This window comes from Neoarius graeffei, chromosome 3 (assembly GCF_027579695.1).
Source record: "Neoarius graeffei isolate fNeoGra1 chromosome 3, fNeoGra1.pri, whole genome shotgun sequence".
Classification (NCBI taxonomy): Eukaryota; Metazoa; Chordata; class Actinopteri; order Siluriformes; family Ariidae; genus Neoarius; species Neoarius graeffei.
Window position 1 is genome coordinate 71445170 of NC_083571.1, and position 21939 is coordinate 71467108.

Below are 21939 nucleotides of genomic sequence, written 5' to 3' on the forward strand. Positions count from 1 at the left end.
CTAACCTTTTTAAACTCAGACTCCTTTGAGCTTCTAGAACATGTTTAATGCAGGATGAAGCCCAGATGCCCCACAAACCAGATGTCTGAACTGAACAGCAGTCTGTAGCAGTCTGAACAGTCTGTAATTACTGATCACATAACTGCCTTTTGTTCGTGAACGACTCGGTGTGTTTGTTCTCAGGCCTTCCTTTGTTAATTGTGCCTGTATGTTCATCTGGAGATCAGAATGCATTAAATATTTAATCTAAAGCATTTTAACTGATGCATAGGGACGGCTGTTATGGCAACACGTTACTCAGCAACACGATCTCATCTCATTATCTCTAGCCGCTTTATCCTTCTACAGGGTCGCAGGCAAGCTGGAGCCTATCCCAGCTGACTACGGGCGAAAGGCGGGGTACACCCTGGACAAGTCGCCAGGTCATCACAGGGCTGACACATAGACACAGACAACCATTCACACTCACATTCACACCTACGGTCAATTTAGAGTCACCAGTTAACCTAACCTGCATGTCTTTGGACTGTGGGGGAAACCGGAGCACCCGGAGGAAACCCACGCGGACACGGGGAGAACATGCAAACTCCACACAGAAAGGCCCTCGCCGGCCCCGGGGCTCGAACCCAGGACCTTCTTGCTGTGAGGCGACAGTGCTAACCACTACACCACCGTGCCGCCCCAGCAACACGATAGGAAACATAATTTGAATTGTTTTCTGGAGGTTAGAAATGCTCTGTGTGGTGGTTATGCTTTTTTATGCTAACATACAGCAGACAATTTTATTTCTGTGTGTCTTCACCTCAGTGGTGTGTTAAAGTGATAGTTTGATGCGTGTGGGAAGAAGCAGTCCACACACCATACACACTTTCACCTGAAAAGCGCAAACCGCATTCACACACCAGTAGACTGCCCTACATACAGCTAGCCACAGGTTCTATTATGAGTTGCAGTGAGACAGAGATGCATGAGACCCTGTGCACACAGAGGTTTTCTTTTGAGAACATGCATGCAAAAGTAATGGCACGTTCATTTGTGTCAAACCTTATTTATTACAAATGATTCCAAAACTTTTCCTGTTTGACTTTAGTCTCTGTAGCACTACATCACACTGAGGTGAAGCTCCATCTACACCTCACGCACAGCATTCTACATCATAATCTCCAACAAATGAAAACAAGTGAATGTGAACCTTGTCAGCATCTTTTTACACCTTTTTATTTCTTTCACACATTTGGCCACTTGCTGCTCACCACTTCCTTTAGAGCTGTGACAGAAATACTACTTGAAAAGAGGTTTGTGATCTGGTGTGATTTACCTGAAAGCCGCTTCCACACTGGAAAACCAGATAAACCGCAAGCTCAAGAAGTAAAAATATCTTAGCTACAAAGATTAATGATAGAATAAAAGGTGATGGAAAGTTCATTAATAGGAGTAAACTTTGGTAGGGTCACCGAGGCGAACTGGAACAATGATTCCGACTGGGAATTTGACTCCATCCCAGGCCACACTGCTCACACAAACCTCTAATTTTGTAGGCTAACCATGGGCATCGTTTTGGTTTAAAAAGTGCTGGGATACAGATGGGACTTTACATGATCCTACCCGTCACTGGCCTATTGCAATGTCTGCCTCTCTTGTTATCGTGAACGTAACCTGAATACAAATGCACCCAATTTCACAGGTTACTGGGACTGTGTAGGGCTTTAAAACTAAAACATGATTAAATAAATAAATGGTATATATCTCTGTCAATTCATGGCCAGCAGATGCAGAACTCTGCAGAGAGAAAATATCAAGGTTTTCAAGGTGTGCAATAGCTATTTCTGAGAAACAACATTTTACATGTTATGATCATGCTAATTTGCCAGATTTTAATATTGTGCAAAATGTTTTCTTAAAACTTCAGCCATTCCTTCTTTAGTCTTTATTCTTCTTTGGATCTCCTTAGCTTCCACAAAGTGGTCACTAGTTTTCAGGTCCATACAAAAATAACAACATTTATAAAAAAAAAAAAAAACATGTAAAAATCACACAGTATCAATACAACAAGGAAATGCAATATAAGCCAAATATAAAGATCAGGAAAGAGGTGAAATGACTTCATCTTCATATTATAAATAGGTAGTGTAACAGTAGGCTACATTAATACATTATTGTTTTAACTTATTTTATAGTGTACAGACAGATGGTGCTAATTAGCTTTGTCATTGCTTGTCACACAGGCTACTGCACTACATTCATGGATGGATTATACTTATGCTATTGTCGTCTGTTTTGCTGTTCAGTGTGTGAACTTTCTCGACCTTTTGTGGCATGACAGAGTTCTGGCAAATCCATCATCTAAGTTTACTTTTTTTTTTTTGACTCATTGAAACATATTGCCTTTGATGCCATATGATCTCTAGCCACACTCTTTGCTATGCCTTCTTGGAGACGTAAGATGTGCAAACTGTGTAGCCTATGGGCTGCTGTCACACTGTTATTAGCTACTTAGGTTGCCATGCAAGGTATGTTGTGTGGCCTGGTCCCTTACTGGTGGAAATTTAGCTTATTTTTTTAGCATTTAGCTGTGTCTGTAGCAAGAGCCTCTCTCTTCTTTATTCTCTCAATTTCTGCTTTGCCCTTCCTTTTCTTCCAACTGTCCATCTCACCAGGTGACTTGTGCAAAATATTATCAGTTACAGAAACAGGTAGACGGTCACTTTGTGCATCGCTGAGAGGTGATGACAAAAGGCCACCAGCGTTTCCGTGTTGGGTCCTGGCTCTGTGTTGGACCTGAAAAGAGAAGTCCTGGGGAGACAAGAACTAGTGAGTAACACAAGCATTTGTGTCTTTAGCAGCTGCCATCCACTGGAGTGGGGTATGGACGGTGACCAGGGTGAAAGGACAACCAGACAAATAGTTCCTTAGCTTGGGCACGGCCCTTTTGAGGGCCAAGGCTGCTCTTTCCACAGCTGCACAGTTCTTCTCAGTGGGGAGTAGCTTATGGCTGATGTACAGCACAACATGTTCTTTGCCCTCTATGATGTGTGAGAGCATGGCAACCAGGCACGTCTCCGAGGCATCCATATGGATGATGAAGAGGAGGTCAAAGTCTAGGTTTTGGAGAAGGGGGGCAGTGGTGAGGGCCTTCTTCAGGGCCCACAATGCCTGCTCTGTTTGTTTAGTCCATCTTATCCTGTCTGATTCCCCTTTCTTGGTCAGGTCTGAGGAGAGGCTAGAGAGGAGAAGTGAGGCATGAATCTCTGAAAATAACCAGCTAACCCTAAGAAGGAATGTAGCTGGTCCTTGGAGGTGGGCTGGGGGTACTTCTGCATGACCTCTATCTTTGGTCAGTCCCAGATGGCACATTCAGGGGGTTGCAGTGAGCCCAGCCTCTTGTAGCTCCCTGTGGCAGCAGGGGCGTGGCCAAGCAGCAGTCTGTGAATGGAGGGTGGGATCGGGGAAGGTAAGTGGCTAAGTCATTCCACCTGCTGTCAATTATTGTGTGTGTGTTACAGGGATGGAGCATAAAAGGAGAGAGAGCAGAGAAAGAAAGAAAGCTCAATAAAGTGTGGGTGTGTAAACATCAACTCTTGCCTGCCGTAATTTTGTGCTCCACCCACATCAGGAACTGTTACACTCCCCCAGGATGGATAAATGACTGTAGATTATACACTAATATCCTCAAATGGTCAAAACTTCATGCTATCTTAAAAAGTGATAACTTGAAGAGACTCGCAACACACAGTGTTAAAAAAAACACTTCACCAAAAACAAATCTTCTGACTGAAGAGAAACTTCATACTGTAGAACTGATGATTCTCACGATACACAGACCACAAATAATCACAAAACTGCCCAAAGGCATGATGGTGAAAAGCATGCTGGGAACTACAGAATCGTGCTGAGCACGAACACAACAGAGAACTCAGTCCCAGAGCTACAGGAGGATATTTGAAATAATATGTATAACTGAGGGGCGGCACGGTGGTGTAGTGGTTAGCGCTGTCGCCTCACAGCAAGAAGGTCCTGGGTTCGAGCCCCGGGGCCGGCGAGGGCCTTTCTGTGTGGAGTTTGCATGTTCTCCCCATGTCCGCGTGGGTTTCCTCCGGGTGCTCCGGTTTCCCCCACAGTCCAAAGACATGCAGGTTAGGTTAACTGGTGACTCTAAATTGACCGTAGGTGTGAGTGTGAATGGTTGTCTGTGTCTATGTGTCAGCCCTCTGATGACCTGGCGACTTGTCCAGGGTGTACCCCACCTTTTGCCCGTAGTCAGCTGGGATAGGCTCCAGCTTGCCTGCGACCCTGTAGAAGGATAAAGCGGCTAGAGATAATGAGATGTATAACTGAAGAAAAAGTCAAATGCTGCTTATTAATTCCAGAAACAAATGTATTTAGCTCTGAGGTAAAGCTGTGGAAACTCCCAATGATTCACACAATGAAAAGCTGACAGTCTATCAGTAATAAACACTGACATCTAGTGGTCCTTAAATTACTCTACATTTAGTTTCTTTTATTTTTTGTCGAAATCACGTACAGTATCATGTGCTTTGTCGGCAATGTGTTACTGATCTCATGTACACAGTGCTGATGTATGACCTTTTTGTGTTTAATACTGAACCTAGTTTGTATCTGTATCCATTAATGCTGTCACAAATATTATCATGGGATCGCCATCTAAGTCTTGTTCTTTGGACCCACTACCGTCTACACTCCTAAAGAAATGTATTAGCAAGTTGTCATCTCCCATTACTAAAACTATTAATACGTCACTACAACAAGGAGAATTTCTATCAAGCCTTAAGCATGGACTAATTACTCCACTGTTCAAGAATGATCATCAGGTTTCTAACCGGATGTTTAATTTAATTATTCAATCCCAAACTGGGCAGAAGCAAAACCTTTTAAAAGGCCATTAAAAAAAATAGAAAAAAAAATCACAAAAGCAGGAATTTACATGTTTCCATTTTTATTGCAGGAGAAACTGCAAACACTGCATTCTCTCTGACTGATAATACAAACTCTCTGCAGCTTCGGTCTCTTCCGGTTATAAATACCCTGAAACATTTTCTGATGAGCTTGCCTTTCTGACACTTGGTTTTTAGCTGGTCATGATTATATAATGACAGCATGCAAATATTACACTAATAGACTATTAAACACTGATGCCTGAAGACATGCCCCAACCCTACAGGATTTCTCAGCACAACTCAGTAAAATAATTAAAAGGATATTGTGATGTGATGAATTATATGGATCGCTTCACATGTGAATACACCACTGAGTCAGGCTCTGCTTCAACAGGCGTTATTCTCGAGTTTTCTTCCTGCAGAGACACAACAGTATATTTCAGTATCGGAATCAGGGTGAGACGTCATCACTCCTGTGGAACTAATGTGATTTTTATTTTTAAACCAAATCCTCTAAAGTATTCCACATCATGATCAATTTCAGAAGTTTTATTTAGATATTTACCTCTTTAACTCTCTCTGCACTGTGAGCTGAAATTTTCACATCAGTGTAAGTCAGTTCCTCAGTTTCAGACACTAAAGACACAAATGTGATTTAAATTGTATGAAACACAGCTAATGTAAAAACTGAACACATGAACAGAAAGATGCGTTACTTACCTTTTTGCTTTTTATTTTTCAGCCAAATCCACACAAATGCTAATATTATGATTAATAACCCCAGAAGTCCAGCAGATATCAGGGCAGGAAGCAGTGAACGGGAACGATCAGTTTGTTCTGTGAAGCTAATGATATATTCAATTATATAAATTATTTTCTCGATATGATACAGACATAAGACGATATGGCTGGGCGATATGACAAAAACATCACATCATGTATTCAGTTATCGCAGAGACTCCAACTCTCCCGCCATGGGCGGGAGATCTCCCGCTTTAGGGAACATTTAGAAAATCCTCCTGACCGCCCACTGACAAAATAAAAATCTCCCGCCCGCCCTTACTACACATTAGTAAGGGCGGTTTTGATTAGTTTTAAAAATATATAATTTGATCATGCCGTAGCCAGCTACGAGGCCCCCGAGGCCCGGACCTCGGTCATTTTTAAGAGCTGAAAATAAATTTGTATGCTAAATATTCAACTGCATAAAAAATAAAGAATAACATTAAAACGTCTCCGTAAAACGTGTATTGTTAATTATGTTAAACGTTGATTCTGTCTTCTGTGTCTGTTTCATGTGTGCAGCTCAGGTGGATAAGGCATCATACCATAAGTCCGGGGTCCTGGGTTCGATTCCGACCCGAGGTCGTTTCCCAGTCCCTCCCCCCCTCTCTTTCCCACTCATTTCCTGTCTCTACACTGTCCTATCCAATAAAGGTGAAAAAAGCCCCCAAAAAATCTTTAAAAAACAATAGTGAGATTGGATCATATCACTCAGCCCCACATAAGACTTGAACTAATCCCATGATATTTTGATTCCTGCCTCAAATCCATGAGAAACCTGTAACATGATGCTGCACTTGATTAATATTCCATTGCGTGTATTTTCTATGGTATTGTTATTAACTCCACTGAATGTGTTCATGGAGCAAAGCTCACTGAGACTTTCACACTGAAACATTTAAACTAGTGAATTTCTTTCACCAACCAGACTCACAGACCATCACTAATGAATTTATTTTACATCTTAATCTTCAGGGTCAGTCTATGAAAACGTGCCATTTTGTGTCCCTCACACAAAATCTACCCATATAAGCTGTATTAACAACAAAATATTTAAAAACGTAGTTGGTATGATATGGTAAACAAATAATCTTCATTTTAAATATTCATTAAATATCTCTCATCTCATCTCATTATCTCTAGCTTTATCCTGTTCTACAGGGTCGCAGGCAAACCAGAGCCTATCCCAGCTGACTATGGGCGAAAGGCGGGGTACACCCTGGACAAGTCACCAGGTCATCACAGGGCTGACACATAGACACAGACAACCATTCACACTCACATTCACACCTACGGTCAATTTAGAGTCGCCAGTTAACCTAACCTGCATGTCTTTGAACTGTGGGGGAAACCAGAGCACCCGGAGGAAACCCACGCGGACAACATGCAAACTCCACACAGAAAGGCCCTCGCCGGCCACGGGGCTCAAACCCAGACCTTCTTGCTGTGAGGCGACAGCGCTAACCACTACACCACCATGCCACCCTCATTAAATATTCATACATTTTTTTATTTTAAAGATTTTGTATTGTATATCTGTTAAATATGGTAAAAATGGCTATCCCTTGGTAACATTTCTTATATTGCAACAGGCTTTTAGAGAGGATAAAATCAAATTATCTGAAAAAAACTTTCATGTATGAAAAGCCTCAATTGTTAGTTAACATATGACCCTTTTTTTATTCTTGACCTTTTTGGAATATTGAAGAAAATAACATTTTAGTACTGTCCCTATGTGTTGCGTCAAATGCGTTACTTTGGATAAACGCCCCCAGGGACAATGCACTATTCCAGAAGTGACATAATTTTCAGGATGTGACATCATCTGCCTTTTATCAGGAAGCTGCCAAACAGAGAAGTAAGTGTTCCTCACTTTTAATGAATTTTTATTGAGTTGTGTTTAGTTTGACTGAAGGGGACGGTCATAGTGTGTCAAAATGCGTTACCATAATATCATGTTTTAAAAAGTTAAACATTTTAAATTAAAATGTACATATAAACAATCATTTTAGCATATCTAGAATGTACACCATGTGGTGTCATGGTGTGAACCACATAGCTAGTAATGGCTGCCAAAAGCATATTTCGTCAAACCTATTACTGTCAAACCTGTTACTATTAACCCTTTCCCTGCCATGTCCCCATGTTTATTGTGTGTCCAAACCAGAATTATTTATACAATAAATTATTGATCTTATTTATATTAAGAATAGCATGTTTTGTCCCTAAATGTTTGTAAGCTTATTATAATATGTATATCGCAAATTAATACCGATGTGTATAGACCTAATATAGTACCGTCTTCTTCAAATCATTCAAATATACGTCAAAATATGAAATAACCTAATGTAAACAAGAAAGGTGATTTAATATGCATTTGTATTTTACATGCTTTTGTTAGGATGCCTCTTTCTGCAGCAGAGAAACAGCGCCGATACAGGCAGCGTAGGGATGCTGATCCTGAGAAAAGAAAAAAGCATTTAGAAAAAGAGAGGGAAAGATTGAGGAAGGACAAGGATGCCTCCATGGAGGGTTTTCAAGGTACAATGTGTAATGTTTTCAGTTGTCTGATAACAAAATCAATATTTTCATTCATAAAATCCATGTTTGGCACGGGCGATTGCTCTAAGACAACGAGGGAGGCTCAGCCTCCTCTAAAAATGACGAACATCGTAGTGGATGAATTACGCTAGGCTTATGTTATAGCCGACCTTATAACATTGCTATTTCAGATCCAGAATCATAGAAATATATGTGCTCAACCCAACTACAGTGCGAAATCATCCCGTTATAACTTTCCCCAGTTCGCCTAATGTGTGCGTGAGTTTTTCCCCCTCGTGACAGCGCGATGCAGCCCAGCCTCAGTGGACTTCAATGGCCTTTGGGAGCTATGTGCTTTTCAAAATCAAAATGCAAGACAGTTATTGGACAAATAACTCCCACGGACTCCCAGCCTCACATGGGAGGGACATGGCAAAGCTTTCCGCGAGGAGACTGGTGATTGGTGAAAGCGGCCAGAGATTTTCTTTGATTGACAGCTCGTTTCAAATATAGACAGGCAGCGGTGAATCTCAGTTCAGTCCCATGCGGATTCGCAAGTGCTGTGGTGTATTGTAAGAGATCAGCTTACATTTCGATTTCATTCATTACATACGGTTTCTACCAGCTTTTTTAGTTTGTATATATTTTCATTGTAAATAAAGTGTAAATATAGTGTTGTCAAGTTTGCTATCTTAGTTCCAGAAATTTCGTTTATTTGAGTGACTGAACTTGAGGGGGCTAGTCAGCTAGCAAGAAAGCTGCGCACGGATGCCAAGCATTGCTGATTTAATTTTGATGAAGCCATTTGCCAGTCTTCCTTTCGAGGAAAAAAATTTAAATTAAAGAGCAGGGTAGACCAACGCCTCAAATTGACTTGGTGAAAAAGGTAAGGAATAATACTCGTTCCTTTCAGCTCTCCTGGTACGAGAAAGTGAATTGGCTAACAGCAAGTGACCCACATCAACAACAGTAAATAGGCTACTTTAGTAATATGTCATGGATGGACCAAAAATATAGAATCTATTTAAAATGTTTATGCTGAGTATATTATATTGGAATACATATTTTTCTGGATATGAATTAAACACAGCTACAATTTGGAAAACAATTTTGTTTTTTAAACAAAAACACAGCCGAGAACATTTCACACTACAGACCTGGATTAAAAGTGAAGGGTTATCAAAATTGTCAATAAAACATTTCTCAGTCAAAATAAGTAAAATATAGGGAAAGTGTCATTGAATGAAATGTGTGGCACCCAGCTCTATGGCTCCCCAAGGTCAGTGCTTGTGCCTATTCCAGAACACTCTGCTGTTACTGCTGAGGTTCCTGACAAAGAGCTGCTTTCAATAATGATCAATTTTTAAACAACATGCCACAATTTTAAAATATAAAATGTTAAAATAGGGCGGCACGGTGGTGTAGTGGTTAGCGCTGTTGCCTCACAGCAATAAGGTCCTGGGTTCGAGCCCCGGAGCCGGCGAGGGCCTTTCTGTGCGGAGTTTGCATGTTCTCCCCGTGTCCGCGTGGGTTTCCTCCGGGTGCTCCGGTTTCCCCCACAGTCCAAAGACATGCAGGTTAGGTTAACTGGTGACTCTAAATTGACTGTAGGTGTGAATGTGAGTGTGAATGGTTGTCTGTGTCTATGTGTCAGCCCTGTGATGACCTGGCGACTTGTCCAGGGTGTACCCCGCCTTTCGCCCGTAGTCAGCTGGGATAGGCTCAAGCTTGCCTGCGACCCTGTAGAAGGATAAAGCGGCTAGAGATAATGTGATGTGTGTGTGATGTTAAAATATACCCCCCCTCAACACCACCATCATGTATATTGGACAGTAGGCTAATGGGCCAAAAGAACCTGTTATTTCACAGTTTGTGACCCTGCCAACAATCAGCCAGATCAGAGGCAAGAGTATGGGCAAAATTGATGTGTTTTTTCTTTTTTCTTTTAAAATCTGGAAATATTGTAACCAACCAGCCTCCCTTGTTTGAAAGACTACCAGCCGCCACTGATGTTTGGGTATGTCATTTGTCATTGTAATTACTTTGGAGATCCACTAATGTTAATAAAATAACTGTTTTACATGTATTAAGTGTCAGTGTTCATTTCCATAATTTTCTATGCCAAATCCACTTACATACAGTTTAAAAATGAACACGTCTCCTGAGCACGTATTCTATTGTCAATTGCATTACTTTTAGAATACTCTCTCTATATATATAATAAATAGAAAAAAGGCAAATGTAAATAACCTATTTTAATGTTAAGTAAAATATAACAATACCCCCTTGAGTATATAGGATATGATTTTAATCATATTACTTTTTTCATGATTTTTTTCCTAAAAACTAACATACAGTGGCTTGGCCGATATGCATTTGAGCATATCCATCCAGATAAAACAAATGTATTGCTTGTTATTTTCATTTCTAAACACTCTCAATGTAAACAGGGATGATATATCTTTCATAATATACCAGATTTATTCTGAAGTGTCACTTCAAATACTTATTTAATACAAGTTGGTGTTGCAGGCCCGTAGCCAGCATTGGGGGGGGGGGGGGGGGGGGGGGGGGGGGATCTTTTTTCCCCCAAAAGTGGACTTCATCTGGCCCCCTACTCCCGTACCCCCCAAATACACGAGCACACTTCAAATCTTCTAATTTAGACAATTTTTTATTCGTTATAAGTTCTCTGTTGTCTAACTTATTATTGTTATCTTCCTACCACTGTGCTGTGACTTCATTGTCTGTCTCTGTTGCTCACCTCAGTTGTCTGTTGTTGCTCTCTTTCATTGTCTGTCTCTGTTGTTGCTCTCCTTCATTGTCTGTCTCTGTTGTTGCTCTCCTTCATTGTCTGTCTGTTGTTGCTCTCCCCTCCACTGTCTGTTGTTGCTCTCCTTCATTGTCTGTCTCTGTTGTTGCTCTCCTTCATTGTCTGTCTCTGTTGTTGCTCTCCTTCATTGTCTGTCTCTGTTGTTGCTCTCCTTCATTGTCTGTCTGTTGTTGCTCTCCTTCATTGTCTGTCTGTGTTGTTGCTCTCCTTCATTGTCTGTCTGTGTTGTTGCTCTCCTTCATTGTCTGTCTGTGTTGTTGCTCTCCTTCATTGTCTGTCTGTGTTGTTGCTCTCCTTCATTGTCTGTCTGTTGTTGCTCTCCTTCATTGTCTGTCTGTTGTTGCTCTCCTTCATTGTCTGTCTGTTGTTGCTCTCCTTCATTGTCTGTCTGTTGTTGCTCTCCTTCATTGTCTGTCTGTTGTTGTCTGTCTCTGTTGCTCACTTCAGTTGTTGTTTATGGCATCAGAACACTCCTGATCTGCCCATGCTTTAGCATAAAAAACAACAATAATTTCTAATTGAGATAAATGTTTCAAGTAATCCTGAGATTGAAATAATATCGCACAGCCCTATAGACCCTTTGCAGTCACGTGACCTTCGTAAACGCGACCGCCATTTTGGACATGTAGTGGACTTCGGCTCGAATCAGTTTGAATGCGAGGAAGGCGACAAACGAAAAACATAAAAGAAAAAGGAGCGAGATGCAGAAAACACCTTCACTATCCAGCGACGTAGGGCATTTACAGGGCAAGCAGAGGGAGAGGTATTTGCAAAAATTGAGGTTAGCAGGCTTAGAGAACGACATTTACCTGCTTCCACCAGGATTGTTCACTGACGTACGGAAGTACACCAAGCCCTCGTCTTTACCTGACTTCGGCCCACGTGATCTGTATACCTATGTCATTAAAAACCCATCGCCATACACATACACGCCAACGTCCGAGGTTCCGGAGCGCGCTCCCGCTTGCTCCAGGAGTGCTCCGGCCGAGGTTCCGGAGTGCGCTCCCGCTTGCTCCAGGAGTGCTCCGGCCGAGGTTACGGAGCGCGCTCCCGCTTGCTCCAGGAGTGCTCCGGCCGAGGTTACGGAGCGTGCTCCGGCTTGCTCCGGAGCAAGCCGCTTAATTTGAGGGCAACCTCGGCCGGAGTGTGCTCCGGGAGCAAGCCGGCGCGCGCTGCTTAATTTGAGGGAGAGCAAGCCGGAGCGCGCTCCGGAACCTCGGACGTCGGCTCCGGCAGCTATTTATACTGGATCCGGTGTAAATAGCTGCCGGATCATAATTACAGTAAACTAGTAAATACAGTAAAGGAAAAACTTGAGACTGAAAGGTTTTAAACAGTCATCCAAATGACTGAACGTAAACATTGCTACAGTAACATACCAGCTACTTGTTGACATTAGCTAGTCAACAATAGCTACTACAGAAGAACAAAGAGGTTACAATGGGTTATTTTAGCCTATTTGGTTACACACTCGCCGCCACAGAATGTTAACAGCAATGTAATGCCTTTTCTGGCTAATTTTATTCGTCTTACCTCCAACAAAGTGGTCACTACACAAGCGCTGGTATGCCGAGGGCTGCCAATCTTTCCTGTTTATGGCTGCTATCCATCTTCTCCGTCGGGATCCGATAAAATGATAAACCTTGCCTTGTTTGTTGATGGTTACTACATCCAGGTGCACAACAATATAGTGGCATGATGGAAGTCTTGCTGAAAGTAAAAACTTTCTTTGCTGCCGTTCCTCAATGTTGGCTGTGGTAAACTACTGGTAGTACACGTCCAAAATGGCGGCCACATTTGTCGTGACGTCACGTGAAAAGGGTCCATAAGGACAATTGATTTAAAAATGCCCAAATGCAGCAACAGTGGGTGTTTTCACACACACTGGTCTGAACATTTTCATTTTTCAGCTAGTGCACACGTTTCTTTTCACTCTGATCCAAATGCCAAACCACTGACAGGGCGTCATGTTACCATGACGACTGAAAAACACGTGCTCTTAAAGTCTCGCATTTTACTGTCTTCACACCACACCACAGCTCCGATTTCCCAAGCTGAAGAAAAAATAAAAGCAGCCCCAGGTCCGACGCTACTAGTACCTAGCCATCGAGCCACCTAACTCATCTCTGTGTGTGCGTGCGTGCTGTTTACTGTTGTAAACAAAAGAAAAACAAAGTCCTGCACTCAGCACCTTACCCATTTTGGCCCTTTTTTGGAACATGGCGCCAATATTTTGGGACAAAGTAGCAGCAGATTTCTTGCGTTTTCTGTCTTTATCTTCTTTTATAGAGGGCTACTGCGTGACGTCACCGTACCGCGAGATTGTGCTAGGGCACCATATTGGAAGACCAAGTACATGCATACATACATACAATATAAAACAAAGTACGAGCGAGAGTAAAGTGACACGATGGCTGATAATTCGGGTTATGTGAGTACATTACCAGCTGCAGAAAGGGCACAGTATGTGGAGAAACTGGCTGTGATTGATGGGTTTGACCCATATGATAAGACTCGGGGCAAGGGAGAGTGGATTTTTTTATTTCATAATTTATTTTTAATTTACTACTTATCTGTTTTTATTTATATATATTTGAATTATTTGGACATGGGGAAAAACTATATTTAAAATCCAAAGAGGGATGGAGGGAGGAAAATTAAAACAAAAGAAAGAAATGAAATATAGAGTAGAGAATATCTGATAAAATTAAGGATGTTTTTATTCAGTAAACATTTAAAAAAATGTTCTACAACACTCTAGCCTAGTGACTTACCAGTAACAAAATAGACTTGAAGTATTCAGATCCGCTCTGCATAAAGCAGCTAAATACTCTCTCTGTCTCCTGGCAGAAAGCCCCTTGAACACCCTAACACAGCACAAAAGTTTACCATTGTAGGTTTTTGATGAACCAAGTGCCTCGTGGGTTCACATACCGCACGCTGCCGTTATTTCCCCCTAATCACGAGTTTATGGTCTTCCAATATGGCGCAGGGTTTGTTTACTTCCGGTTTCGGGTGACGTCAGTGAAAGGGGTCTAATGGGGGCATTACCGCCACCCACTGGATTGGGGTGTAAAGCAGTCTGAACAAAACGTGTAAACATAAACATAGGAGAAATGAACCCGTTTTTCTAACTCGTCCTCACTTAGTCTACTTTTCTTTTTTGATTAGTCTGGATTTGATATTGTAAATTTAAATGTGAATCAATTTATATTCATCGGACATGAACAAATGAATAAATCTTGAGTAATCTTGAGGGGGGGTGCGGTGTCGCGGGGGGGGATCGAACGAACCCTCCGATCCCCCCTGGCTACGGGCCAGTGGTAACGCGATTGACAAAACACATGTGCATGTTGATTATTTTAGGGAAATAAATTAATAAATAAGATAGCCTGAGATGGCACCAGTGTTGTTTTTGTCAACGATGACGAAATTATTTTGTTAACGCACCTTTTTTTCATGACTAAAACGAGACAGTGACAAGCTAAACATAACTCTTTGATCATGAAAATATGACGAGACGTATCTGTTTTCATAGACGAGACGAGACGAAAATGTTAGTGGGTTGGCTATAGGGCTATCAAAATGCATGGCGTTTCCTCCAATGGCGCGTGCAACCTGTCTGCCAAATGCTGAAAATATCAGCAATGCATTGCATCCTGTCCTTGTTTGGCCATGCCCACCAGGCACAGTGCACACAGTTCATGGACCATGGCGGCGTCAACGCCAGCACAAGGGCTTGGTGGGCGGAAAAGACGCGATGATTTATGGACATACTTTACATACAGTGGGGCAAAAAAGTATTTAGTCAGCCACCAATTGTGCAAGTTCTCCCACTTAAAAAGATGAGAGAGGCCTGTAATTTTCATCATAGGTACACTTCAACTATGAGAGACAGAATGGGGGAAAGAATCCAGGAAATCACATTGTAGGATTTTTAATGAATTAATTGGTAAATTCCTCAGTAAAATAAATATTTGGTCACCTACAAACAAGCAAGATTTCTGGCTCTCACAGACCTGTAACTTCTTCTTTAAGAGGCTCCTCTGTCCTCCACTCGTTACCTGTATTAATGGCACCTGTTTGAACTCGTTATCAGTGTAAAAGACACCTGTCCACAACCTCAAACAGTCACACTCCAAACTCCACTATGGCCAAGACCAAAGAGCTGTCAAAGGACACCAGAAACAAAATTGTAGACCTGCACCAGGCTGGGAAGACTGAATCTACAATAGGTAAGCAGCTTGGTGTGAAGAAATCAACTGTGGGAGAAATTATTAGAAAATGGAAGACATACAAAACCACTGATAATCTCCCTCAATCTGGGGCTCCACGCAAGATCTCACCCTGTGGGGTCAAAATGATCACAAGAACGGTGAGCAAAAATCCCAGAACCACACGGGGAGACCTAGTGAATGACCTGCAGAGAGCTGGGACCAAAGTAACAAAGGCTACCATCAGTAACACACTACGTCACCAGGGACTCAAATCCTGCAGTGCCAGATGTGTCCCCCTGCTTAAGCCAGTACATGTCCAGGCCCATCTGAAGTTTGCTAGAGAGCATTTGGATGATCCAGAAGAGGATTGGGAGAATGTCATATGGTCAGATGAAACCAAAATAGAACTTTTTGGTAAAAACTCAACTTGTCGTGTTTGGAGGAGAAAGAATGCTGAGTTGCATCCAAAGAATACCATGCCTACTGTGAAGTATGGGGTGGAAACATCATGCTTTGGAGCTGTTTTTCTGCAAAGGGACCAGGACGACTGATCTGTGTAAAGGAAAGAATGAATGGGGCCATGTATCATGAGATTTTGAGTGAAAACCTTCTTCCATCAGCAAGGGCATTGAAGATGAAATGTCGCTGGGTCTTTCAGCATGACAATGATCCCAAACACACCGCCCGGACAATGAAGGAGTGGTTTCGTAAGAAACATTTCAAGGTTCTGGAGTGGCCTAGCCAGTCTCCAGACCTCAACCCCATAGAAAATCTTTGGAGGGAGTTGAAAGTCCATGTTGCCCAGCGACAGCCCCAAAACATCACTGCTCTAGAGGAGATCTGCATGGAGGAATGGGCCAAAATACCAGCAACAGTGTGTGAAAACCTTGTGAAGACTTTAAAGAAAACGTTTGACCTCTGTCATTGCCAACAAAGGGTATATAACAAAGTATTGAGATGAACTTTTGTTATTGACCAAATACTTATTTTCCACCATAATTTGCAAATATATTCTTTAAAAATCAGACAATGTGATTTTCTGGATTTTTTTTTCTCATTTTGTCTTTCATAGTTGAGGTATACCTATGATGAAAATTACAGGCCTCTCTCATCTTTTTAAGTGGGAGAACTTGCACAATTGGTGACTGACTAAATACTTTTTTGCCCCACTGTATAATCCAGCAGAAAATAAAACGGAATGCCTTGTAGTGGGAGACAGAGGTACACGCTGTGGCTATAAAGTATGTGGCAAGAATATGACTGACCTCAAGAGTCATCTAAAGCTCACCATGCTGCTATTTGCTGCACCCAAAGAAGTGTGCGATTGGGCGGTTGGAAGTACGGTATCTGGGTTTCCACTTGGGCAATGGGCAGGTGCGTCCCCAAATTAATAAGACAGCAGTGACTGCGGCCTGCCCAAGGCCCAAGACCAAAAAGGGGGTGAGACAGTTCCTGGGGCTGGCTGGCTACTATCGTAGGTTTATACCTAATTATTCGGACTTCACCAGCCCACTGACTGATCTCACTAAAAAGGACAGAGTGGACGGAGCAATGCTAGTGGGCTTTCTCAGAGGTAAAGGCTGCACTGTGTGGGGGACCACTGTTACACTCCCTTGACTTTTCTCTCCCCTTTATTTTGCAGACGGACGCATTGGACAGAGGGCTGGGGGCAGTTCTGTCTCAGGAGGTGGAGGGGAGGAACGTCCAGTGCTGTACATCAGCCGGAAGCTGTCGGTGCGCGAGGGCAGGTACAGCACGATAGAAAAGGAATGCCTCGCCATCAAGTGGGCGGTCCTCACCCTCCGCTACTACCTGCTGGGGCACCCTTTCACCCTCTGTTCAGACCATGCACCCCTGCAGTGGCTCCACCACATGAAGGATGCCAACGCGCAGATCACCTGTTGGTATCTGGCACTCCAGCCGTTTAAGTTCGAGGTGGTCCACAGGCTGGGGGCGCAGATGGTCGTGGCGGATTTCCTCTCCTGCCAAGGGGGGGAGTCAGCTGCAGGCCGGATGGCTCCCCGGCCTGAGTCGGGCGGTGGGGGTATGTGGCAGTGGGGGTATGTGGCAGTGGGGGTGTGGTTAAGCGTCGGTCTGTGAATGGAGGGCGGAGTCAGGGAAGGTAAGTGGTAGAATCACTGCAGCTGATGGGAATTAACCTGTGTTTGTGTGTCTTCCCCAGTGAACGTGCCCTATAAGAGGAGAGGGAGAGCAGACAAAGGGAGCTCTCTGCCAACCCGAACACTGGTGTGCGTGCGTGTGTGGCTGGGAGAGTGAATGTGGAATGCTGAAAAGAGAGAAAATAAAGAGTTTTATAAGAATTCAGTTCTGGCCTGCCGTGCTTCTGTGCTCCACCCACCTGCTCAGATTTTACATCCCGTTATCCACAAATCAATACAATGACCATATCAGATGCTTTTAGGATCTAAAAACCCTGTGTGACTGGAAGCAATAAAAACCCACCATGCACCAGAATAGCCGGGGGAACACAAAACTCACATCTCATCTCATTATCTCTAGCCGCTTTATCCTGTTCTACAGGGTCGCAGGCAAACTGGAGCCTATCCCAGCTGACTATGGGCGAAAGGCGGGGTTCACCCTGGACAAGTCGCCAGGTCATCACAGGGCTGACACATAGACACAGACAGCCATTCACACTCACACCTATGGTCAATTTAGAGTCACCAGTTAACCTAACCTGCATGTCTTTGGACTGTGGGGGAAACCGGAGCACCCGGAGAAAACCCACGCGGACAACATGCAAACTCCGCACAGAAAGGCCCTCGCCGGCCACGGGGCTCGAATTTGGACCTTCTTGCTGTGAGGCAACAGCGCTAACCACTACACCACCGTGCCGCGGAACACAAAACTATAGTTGGTAAATATTACCAAGAAAACTAGTTAGCAAAACTAGAGGGCAAATTTAGCTGGGGAAGTCATGGGATAAAGGTTAGAGATGGAGCCGTGGGCCCAAACGGTCCCACAAAAGAACAAAAGAAAAATCCATAGCTGAATGCCTTTGAGGAAGGCACCTAACCTCCAACTGCTCCCCAGGCAGAGTGTGTGTGTGTGCTCATTGTATGTTACTCTGGATAAGAGCGTCTGCTAAATGCTTGTAATGTAATGGAGAGAGAATTGTATGGAGGGTGTAGGATTGAAGGAAGTCTTTTAGTGACTCAGGCCCTGAATCTGTATCCTGATGATTCAGTGCTTTAATGATATTTGTTCTACATTTATCCATCTTCCCTTCAAAGACCAAAACTTGCATTGTTTTTTTTCCTAGTTTCTTTTTCCAGCACAAATTTCACTTCTCTGTTTTTTGTGGTTTGTCTTTCATTTTTAATGAATTTCAAAAAGGAACCAATTTTTTTTTTAAATCCAGCCACATCACCACATGGTTTAGGTTCTAGACAGAAGATAAGATCTCAGAGAGAGAGAGAGAGAGAGATCGAGCGCACATGTTTCAGCAAGCGTTTAACTTCAACTGAAAACAGTCCACTGTTAGTGATAACACACTCCTGCATGACCACGCCCTGTAACATTCTCTCTTTTCATGCAGCAGTATGAGACCCTGAAAATTTATTTAATACACCGAAAAAGCAATCACAGGTTTATCTCTACCTCTGTCAGGTTATCATGTCTGAAAATGATCGAGAAACAGAAATCCCCAGCAGGTGTTTGTGGATAATGATGAATGAGTCAGTTACAAATAATAACTGACGCTTTTAACCTGCTTCCTGTTTTCCCAAACAGCCAGCTGGAATGTGTTGAGAGACTGTTTCCCACCATCAGTTCCATATTTTCTGTTTTTGTGTCTGGGCATGTTGCTTTCATATTAGAAGTTAAGAAATGAGTTACATGACCAAAGAACTTACCCAAAGATTATAATGAGCCTGGCAGTATGGTGGTGTAGTGGTTAGCACTGTCACCTCACAACAAGAAGGTCCTGGGTTTGAGCCTGGTGGCTGATGAGGGCCTTTCTGTGTGGAGTTTGCATGTTCTCCCCGTGTCTGCGTGGGTTTCCTCCGGGTGCTCCGGTTTCCCCCACAGTCCAAAGGCATGCATATTAGGCTAATTGGTGGCTCTAAATTGACCGTAGGTGTGAATGTGAGTGTGAATGGTTGTCTGTGTCTATGTGTCGGCCCTGTGATGACCTGGTGACTTGTCCAGGGTGTACCCTACCCCATAGTCAGCTGGGATAGGCTCCAGCTTGCCTGCGACCGTGTACAGGATAAGCAGCTACAGATGATGGATGGATATAATGAGCCTTGTATAAAACGGGACTAATCACTTCAAACAAACTCCGACACAAAATCTTTTCGTGCTAAGTGGGCCCACCCACTAATGATTCAGCAAGCACATCTGAACAGTTTTTGCAGTTGAATGAGGGTAGTGATGTGGTTTTCTTGTCTGTCACTGCTTCCCCAAATAGCCAACAGTTGAACACGATTCTAATCCTCATTTGTATGTGCAAACAAGAAATATTTAAATAGTCTGCTCATTCTCAAAAGCAGACTATTTAAATATTTAAATAGTCTTATCTTGGCAGCACGGTGGTGTAGTGGTTAGTGCTGTCGCCTCACAGCAAGAAGGTCCGGGTTCAAGCCCTGTGGCCGGCGAGGGCCTTTCTGTGCGGAGTTTGCATGTTCTCTCCATGTCCGTGTGGGTTTCCTCCGGGTGCTCCAGTTTCCCCCACAGTCCAAAGACATGCAGGTTAGGTTAACTGGTGACTCTAAATTGACCGTAGGTGTGAATGTGAGTGTGAATGGTTGTCTGTGTCTATGTGTCAGCCCTGTGATGACCTGGCGACTTGTCAGCTGGGATAGGCTCCAGCTTGCCTGCGACCCTGCAGAACAGGATAAAGCAGCTAGAGATAATGAGATGAGATGAGTCTTATCTTATCTTATGTGGGTGTGAAGAGCTGTTTACAGACAACATTTTAGCTGCAGGGAATAACCGTGTAACAGAAATGAGGAAGGACCACAGCAGACATTTTCAGAAACGATAAAACAAGTTCTAAAAAGATGACAAAGTTTCTTGTTTATAAAAAAATACACTGGAATTTTATATAATCTGAAGTTACCCAACTTCCTCCTGAACTTCCTGTACACATCATGCTGAGCCTCTTCTGATGAGCTCTTCTTACATTCAAAGTTGCTTTGTTATTGATTTATGCTGCAAAATCACATGGACAAGCTTCAGACTCCATAATGGATCTGTGAAGGTTCTGTTTCAGAGCCAGAATATCAGTTTATCTCATCTCCTGCGCTGTAAGTAGGGTTGCCACATCTGAGTTGTAAAAAACCGGGACACATCGGTCGGCGGCCGCGCCTGCGCGCACGTACGAGCGCGGGGGTTGAGGGCTGCGGACACGCACATCTACGATGCCTTATGCCTTATGTGAATGTTCACGTTTAAAAATAAAACAGTTCAACTGGTGCAGTTAGGTGTTTAGTTAAAATTAATTTTGTCTTCTTAACCCTTAAATGGGCACTACCACAAATATTATTACAAAAAATAAGTTCATATAGGAATGATCTTATTTGGACGCCAATTTTTTTTTTTTTAGCAAATATTTAATAGTAGGCTAACAGCCCCCTGAAGAGTCTCTCCTCCCATTCCGTTTCCAAATCAAAATAATACAAATATAATCAATATAATTTCTCTCAGTCTGCTTCGTTGTTGTTTTAGCCTTTTCTCTGGAGAACTGAACTTTAAAAGTTAGACTACCGTATCATACCAAATAGCCCTAATCCTTTGTTTTAATCACAAGAGAGAGGTGCTATGTTATTGGGACAACTGATTTATTCATTTCTCACGCCAGTGTTCAGGCATTCTTTTTTGATATATTTAATGATTTATTTAATGATTCATTTATTGATGAAATTGGCCCAGGCTTTAGAACCAGCCTTTATCAGAATCAGAACATAGGAAGTAGACAGCCAGCCTACTCGCGCACCGACCAAGGGAACTCTCACCTACAGGGCCGTAACCAGGATTTTTCAAATACCGAGGTCAAACATTGCGATACATCTTATTTGCCAAAAAAAATGTCTTAATATGGTGACTTTTCATACATTTTGGAAACGAGTCAAAATCACAAGCCCAACAAGATGAACATGTAGGTGAACATGTTTATTTTAACAATTTCAAAACTGCACGATCACAAAAGTCTTTTGTGTGTGTGTGTGCGTGAGTGAGTGAGTGTGTGAGAGTTTGAGTGAGTGATGGAGTGAGAGTGAGTGAGAGAGTGTGTGTGAGTGAGTTAGTGTGAGTGAGAATGAGTGAGTGAGTGAGTGAGAATGAGTGAGTTAGTGTGAGTGAGAGTGACAACGCAATCTAGCCGAGCCTGAATGGACTTCAATTGCTTTTTAAAAAAATATATATATGCCCTTTTCAATAGCAAAATACTAGACGGTTATTGGACAAAACCGACTAAAACGCCACATTGGGAGCCTGAGCCTCACTGGAGATGGGAGTCAATAAGAGGGGCGGGACAAGACTTCCCGAGAGGAGGCTCATCTCCAGCTGCTGATCGGAGGAGGAGCTGTGAACGCGGCTGGGCTCTTCATGATTGACAGAAAGCAGTCAGAGGTGGTACATCATGTTGTAAATAAAATGTGAATATAAGTTTGCTACCCGTTTTCATTTCCGTTCGAAAATACAACCA

General features: G+C 42.8%; 1 protein-coding gene across 1 annotated transcript in view; it reads right to left on the reverse strand.

Annotated features, from left to right (window-relative positions):
- Positions 1–4937: 4937 nt before the first annotated feature.
- Positions 4938–21939, reverse strand: part of LOC132883514 (uncharacterized) — a 74671-nt gene continuing 57669 nt past the window's right edge. The window contains exons 2-4 of the mRNA XM_060917227.1: positions 5616–5732; positions 5461–5531; positions 4938–5311 (exon numbers count right to left, since the gene is read on the reverse strand). Coding sequence (XP_060773210.1) covers positions 5234–5311; positions 5461–5531; positions 5616–5732 — 266 coding nt within the window. The 3' untranslated portion in view covers positions 4938–5233. The remainder of the gene's footprint in view (positions 5312–5460; positions 5532–5615; positions 5733–21939) is intronic.